This window comes from Zalophus californianus, chromosome 4, assembly GCF_009762305.2.
Source record: "Zalophus californianus isolate mZalCal1 chromosome 4, mZalCal1.pri.v2, whole genome shotgun sequence".
Taxonomy (NCBI): domain Eukaryota; kingdom Metazoa; phylum Chordata; class Mammalia; order Carnivora; family Otariidae; genus Zalophus; species Zalophus californianus.
The window spans coordinates 103,129,600-103,136,215 of NC_045598.1; the positions used below are offsets into that span (position 1 = coordinate 103,129,600).

General features: G+C 42.9%; 1 protein-coding gene across 2 annotated transcripts; it reads right to left on the bottom strand.

The window, feature by feature from the left end:
• Positions 1-214: 214 nt before the first annotated feature.
• Positions 215-559, bottom strand: LOC113913655 (60S acidic ribosomal protein P1-like). Of its 2 annotated transcripts, XM_027577912.1 has the most exons (2): positions 494-559; positions 215-412 (listed from the first exon to the last, which is right to left on the bottom strand). In XM_027577912.1, exons 1-2 carry the CDS (start codon positions 557-559, stop codon positions 215-217), a joined length of 264 nt encoding a protein of 87 aa, XP_027433713.1. The 2 variants fall into 2 exon arrangements, with proteins under 2 accessions (XP_027433713.1, XP_027433710.1); XM_027577909.2 differs by having other exon boundaries at positions 215-559.
• Between the last annotated feature and the right edge of the window lie 6,057 nt (positions 560-6,616).

The following is a 6,616-nucleotide window of genomic DNA, read 5'->3' on the forward strand; positions in this document are numbered from 1 at the left end:
TTATCTGTCATATGACAGAATAAACAAGCATTTTAAATACAGTTTGAAAAGCAATAGAGTTCCATATGAATATCAACTGAAAAATGGATAATATGGTATATTCATACAATGCAATATTAAACAGAATGTGAATAAGCTAGAGCTACATGCAACAACATGGACAAATCTTTTTATGAAGAGTTCAACTTTTTATGGAACAGGTTACAGAAGAGGTTTAGTCAAAAAGACCAAAGCGCATGTCATCATCAGACTCCTCTGATTCTTCTTTCTTTGCTTCCACTTTCTTCTCCTCAGTGGGGGCAGACATGGTGGAGGGAGCAGGACCTCCTGCTGGTGTAGCACCAGCTGCTGGGGCAGGTCCCCCAGCCCCTACATGGCAGATGGGGCTCCCGATGTTGACATTGGCCACGGCCTTTGTAAACAAGCCAGGCCAGCAAGGTTCAACATTTACACCTGCTGCTTTAATGAGGGCATTGATCTTATCCTCCGGGACAGTCATCTCATCATCGTGCAGGATGAGGGTCAAGTAGATGCAGGCAAGCTCCAAGAGGGAGGCCATGGTGTGGGCAAATGCTGAGCAGGCACTGCCGAGTGTGGTGCTAGTCACCAGGTCAAGTGAGGGCCTCACCCCAATGTGGCCTTAGCTTCCTTGGAAGGACTGAGCACCCTAGCTGCAGCTAGGAAAAAGCAACATGGATAAATCTTATAAGGAAAATCATCTTATACTTCAGGTTCATCTTATATTTAGTCATCGATGGTATATTTGTTCTCCACTTTTCATTAAGGGAATGGCACATCCATAGGCCCTAACTAAGGATTAGCCCTGTACAGTCATGTTGTATCATGTCAGCCCTCCCACTCCCCACCCAACACACACATATTTTGGACAACAGATATATGTCTGACCCAAGAGCAGCCAATCCATATATAAATTAATACATGCAATCCATGCTCAATAAAATTAAAACAAACACATGCAGTCTGTGCTCAGTGAATTCCATGCTCATTATGAATGCCAGAGGTAATAATAAATTCTGTCTTCAGGAGCTTCTCAGCAAAGGTATATTTAAATGGGGCACTGAACAAAAAGAAACATATGCAAATATGAGACTAAAAATGAAACTTACTGACTCACATCACTAAACTAGACAAAGGGAAACAAAGTATACTTCGTAATAAGATATATAACCAGGATTAAATATAACAAGACTAACCATGTATGCATTTAATAACAGAGCATCAAAAACTCATCAAACTGAAGTAGATAAATCTACATTTATAGTAGAGATATCAACACCCCTCTCAATCGCTGATAGAACAACTGATGACAGTAGCTTTAAAAACCACTATAGCAAGGACTCCACCTACCACCAGTTATGAGGCTTTCACACCCAGCCAATAAGCTGGTGATCTAGTTTTCCAAAATCCTTTTTTAGAGTCTGTTTCCTAGGAACATTCTCAGTATTTACTATCTTAGCCATATTCCCCAGAAAACAGATCTGAGACAGGGATTAGTGTTGCAGGGCCCCACCTATAATGAGCGTGAGAGGAGTAGAGTCGGGCAGACAGAGAAGTGACCCAGTTTTGACAGAGGCCTCAGTTGATCCCATGTGGAGCTAGATGACTCTTAAGGGTTGTCTCAAATCAAGAAGGCAAGGGCACCAGACCACTGTAGCTCCCACATCAAGCAGGCATTGGAAGGGAGATGTCTCCAAGGAGGATGTTACCTTAGGCAAGACAGCTCCTTTCAGCTGAGAGCAATTCTTAGGCAGGGGCTTTGCTGTGATCCAATGAGATAGGAGCCTCTGTCTTGAAAGGGGATGCGGGCAGTGCAGCATCCCATTCGCTGAAAAAGATCTGAAGCTTAGTGTTGTTACACTTGAGATGCCTATTAGACATCCAACTGGAGATGTCAAGTAGCCAGTGGAGTATAAGAGCTTGGCGCTCAAGAGAAAGGTGTGGGCCCAAGACACATTTGGAATCCACAGCATTTAGGTGACATTCTAAAACCATAAAACCAGGTGAGGTGACCAGGGAAATTAGAAAAGAAGTAGTTCAAAACCTGGACCTTGAAGCACTTCCGAATGAAGAGGTCTGGAGGAAGTGGAGGAACCAGGCAACGTAATGGAGAAGGAGCAGCCCGTGAGGGAGGAAGAAAAGCTAAAGGTGTGTTCCCAGGAAGCCAAGCACAGAAGGTGTTCCCAGGAGGAAGAAATAACCAATGATGCCAAATGCTGTAGATAGGTCAGGGGAGAGGACTAAGGTTGTGTCCATTGGATCTAGCCATCGGCAGCCACCGGTGATCTTGACAAGAGCAGTTTGGGTGGCATAGGGGAGGTGAAAGCCTGATTGGAGTCAGTTTATGAGAGAATGGCAAGAGAAGATTTGGATACATTAACAATTAGCTGACTGAGGCATTTGCTATAAAGGGAAGCAAAGAAATGCGGTACAGCTGAAAGGGGGATGGGGTTAAGAAAGGCAAGGGAGAAAGCAATGAAGTTTTTCAAAAATAAGAGAAATGGCAGAATCCATATGATGAAAATGACCGGTCACACAGGACGATTGATACTGTGGGAGGAAAAGGGGATAACGCCGAGTGAGGGCCTTGAGTAGATGGTACGGTGTGGGATCTGGCGCATAGGTGGGAGAGTTGGTCTAGTTAGGTGTGTAGGTCCTTCAACTGGAGGAACAGTGGGGGGCAGAATACATGGGAGTTGGTAGGAGTATTGTGGAAGTTCCTTTGATTACTCCAGTTTTCTCTGTGACACAGGAAGTACCAGGATCGGCTGTGAGCGAGGACTGGGGAGATGCTGGAGATTTGAGGAGAGAAGAGTAAATGGAAGAGAGATGTAGTTTGATAGCTGGGCAGCATCAATGCCCACTTGAGGTCTGTGGTCATTAATTTAAAGGGACAGTGATGTGCATGACTATTCCCTCATCACAGCTACTCATCCATAAAATGGGGATAAAATCAGTGCCTCCCTCCTTGGGTTGTTGGGGAGGATTTAAGGAGTCAACGTTTTAATACACGGTTATCACTTAAGTGTTCTTGATCTTGTAGGGTACATTGTTATCTTGGGTACATATCTCAATTTTGATCATAAAAGAGTTGACTCGTAGAAACTCAAGTTAAAAACCATTGATCCCAACCACTTAATTGATACTTAAATTGTATCCACATTGTCATTCAGCCTTTGTCTGAGCTGCTCAGGGACAGCACATGTGCTGTGCAGTCATTTCATCTCTGGACACCTGGACAAATAGGGAAATCTGCTCTGTAGTAACTTTCACCAATGTCTACTCCTTTAGGCCACACTGAAGAAAGCATCGCTGTCTATGTGTCTCTCCCTTCTACAAGTGGTCCTCATCAGGTTTGGCTGTAGATTGGACAGCAGCCTGCACAGCCACCCCTGGACATTCAATATGCTCCCAACCTCTCCTTCCTTAGAGGAATCATTAGCATTCACAGAAGAAAACATTTCTGTTTTTTAATTCCTCCCACCTCCTGGAACCACATTCCCATCAAAGCTTCGGACTTGGTTATCTTGCTTATCTCCTCAATGAGAAGCGTGTGATCTGCTTTTCCCTAGTCTAGAACAATTCTTCATTACTGTGTTCTGGAGAACTTTGTAAGATCTCAGTGATTATTCCATGAAAAATAGTTTCATGTAGTCAAATAATTTTGGAAAACTGCAGGCATACTTAAACAGTTTTCTCATGTAAAAGTATGCTCCCCAAAGGGGAGCTGTAATGCATTTCCTAAATGTATTGGTTAACAAATGCATTTTGTGGCGGTTGCTTCTTTTCTGGGACTAGCATTCCATAGAACAACCTTTGGGAAGTCTTGTCCAGGGAATTTATCTCAAACTTAACTAATATATGACATATAAAATATTGACTTAGATGACTTTATTATAAAATTACACAAATATGTACAATCATAAAAATAGGTGTAAACTCCACTCATGCATACAGCTCTCATATAAGCAACTATAAAACCAAATCAATTTACAAATTAAATATAAGCAAACCTAATAAAATTCAAATTGACCACATTAAGTTAATGTGACATGTAGTACAGTTTTGTTTAAGCAAAATCGCCAATGCGGGGCTTATTGGTAAAAACATAACATCTTATTATTAACTTGGTTTTTCTGACTGTGCATTTGATTTATCATATCATCGCTGATAAATTTCTTTTTTAAAAATGGGGTTCATTTAACCACAGATTTATTTTTGGATGGGTCAATCAATGTAGGGGTGTAGCCCTCCCAAATAAAAAAACGTAATTAAAAAAATTCTTTTAAGCAAATTAGTTATTGCATATTGACTTATTTCCTGCTTTTGAACTATAGTAAGTTAGTATGAACAAAGCATACAAGGAAAACACTTAAAATATGAGAACCATACAAATGCTATACTCACTGACATGCACAGATTCTTTCAAGTTTGGTGTCTCTATTTTTCTCTGTCACATGGTAGTGATGAAAATTCTCCCAGCACTTTTACTTTCCTGAACTAGCAGAAAACCTTCATCTATAGATAATTTGGAGGTATCGTTTGGCCTTCACTTGGCAGGAATGTGATCACAAACAGACACAAACCCAGGCACCAAAACTAGGAGGCCACATTCAGTGTTTCTGGTTCGGTCGGGTGAACATCTGCCTTCAGCTCAGATCATGATCCCGGGGTCCTGGGATCGAGCCCCACACTGGGCTACCTGCTCAGTGGGAAGCCTGCTGCTCCCTCTGCCTTTGCCTGACGCTCCCCCTGCTTGTGCTCTCTCTCTCCGCGTCAAATAAATAAATTAAATCTTTAAAAGAGCGAGCGAGCGAGAAACATCCATAATTCAGAAAATGCTTGTGTTCATTTTTAGAAATTATTATAGAAGTGGAACAGATTATGGGAAAATAGAGATTAGGTGCTGCTGAAATGCCTGCATTGCTCTTTGCAGAGAGGGTTGGTCCACAGCCTCTATTCTCAGCACAGGGATGAAGAGAAACCGCTTGGCCAGAGTCCCCAGTTCCTGCTTTCTCCTCTATGGTTCCTTCCCCTCCCCGCAAACAATAGGAAAGGAGCTTTCAGGTAAGTTTTGACATTCATTCACACCAAGGTGCTACCTCTGTTGGCAGTTTTAAGACTTTTAATCCATTATTGTGGAAGGAAAGACTTTCCCTCTCACTAAAGGGAGTTCAAATTCATACTCCCTGGACTGGAGGAGGAAACAGGATTTGGTCAATGGAGAGGATACATAGGAATAATTCTGTCCTCAGAATTTAAGCTATATTTAGGAATGAAATTGAACAGAATATAAATCTAATCTGAAATCTAACTTGCACTTGCAGGTTTAGGCAGGTGATCTGGAGAAAGCTGCTCTTGCATTAACCTCTCTCAAGACACCCTCAAGTCCCTTCTTCCCAGTGTCCTCCTCTGTCCCTTGCCCTGGACGACAGCTTTCTCTGGCTTGGGGCTCTCTTCCTGTCTGCCTCTCCTCTTTCTGAAGGCTGTCAGTCGCCTCTGTCCCATCCCACCACCTCTTCACCCAGGGAAGAAAAACATGCTCTCGGACCCCTTTGCTGTGGAGCTGGGAGGCGCTGGGTTCACACGGAAAAGACATGAAGGGAACCTCACCTCAAGAGAAGCTCAAGTGCTGAGAAGTAAGCTGCATTCCCTTTGTCTTTCATGGTGAGAGCAATAATAAAGATACTAAGATGCTAAAGATTGAAAACAGAATCTGGGGGCGCCTGGGTGGCTCAGCCAGTGAAGCGTCTGCCTTCGGCTCAGATCATGATCCCAGGGTTCTGGGATCAAGCACCGCATCGGGCTCCCTGCTCAGCGGGAAGCCTGCTTCTCCTTCTCCCTCTGTCTCTTCCCCAGCTCGTGCTCTCTCTCTCTCTCTCTCTCAAATAAATAAATAAAAATTTTAAAAAAGAAAGAAAAGAAAACACAGAATCTGGCCTCCAGGTGCACACTGATGCTCTTTAGCTCTAAGAATGGTGGACGGTGCTGATCAGCTAAATGAAAATATGTCTTGGGATTTTCTCTGGCTAGTAATCTCACTCATTCAACTGGATTTTCTGATCTGAAGAGCTCCTCTAGATGGCCAATATTCCACTGAAGTCAGGCATGGCAGGATTCTTGCCTTTTCTTGAAGAGGACAAAAAGAAGAAAGAAGAACATGACCATAAACTGGGATTAAGAGCATGCAACTCATATATTTCATACAAGGCATGCTCCTAACTTCTTTCTGTATAATGTTCATTGTTTTTCCTTCTCATTTTTATTTTTTTTAAACTTTTTTCTCTCATGTTTTCAACAAATATTTATTAAGCCCCTGTGATGTGATAGGCTCTCTGCTATGTGTTTCAGAGTTCAAAGGTGAAAGACTCGTCCCTCCCCTCGAGGGACCTTCGGTCTAGAGGAGGAAACAAACAATAAACTAAACAGCAAGGCAGCAAATAATTGCAATATGTGACCATCCCTTTACTCGCTCCGGGCTCGTGCAGCCATCCACATTCCCCTTATCTGCACAAAGCAAGCCCCCCGCCCCGCCCCCAGTCTGCTAAGAATCTACAGTCCTTGCTTAATATCTTGCAGAGAAGGGCACTTAGTGTAT

What these genes read in the sequence shown, in the direction of transcription:
- LOC113913655 (XM_027577909.2), bottom strand. Translation starts at nt 559, where the DNA reads ATGGCCTCCCTCTTGGAGCTTGCCTGCATCTACTTGACCCTCATCCTG.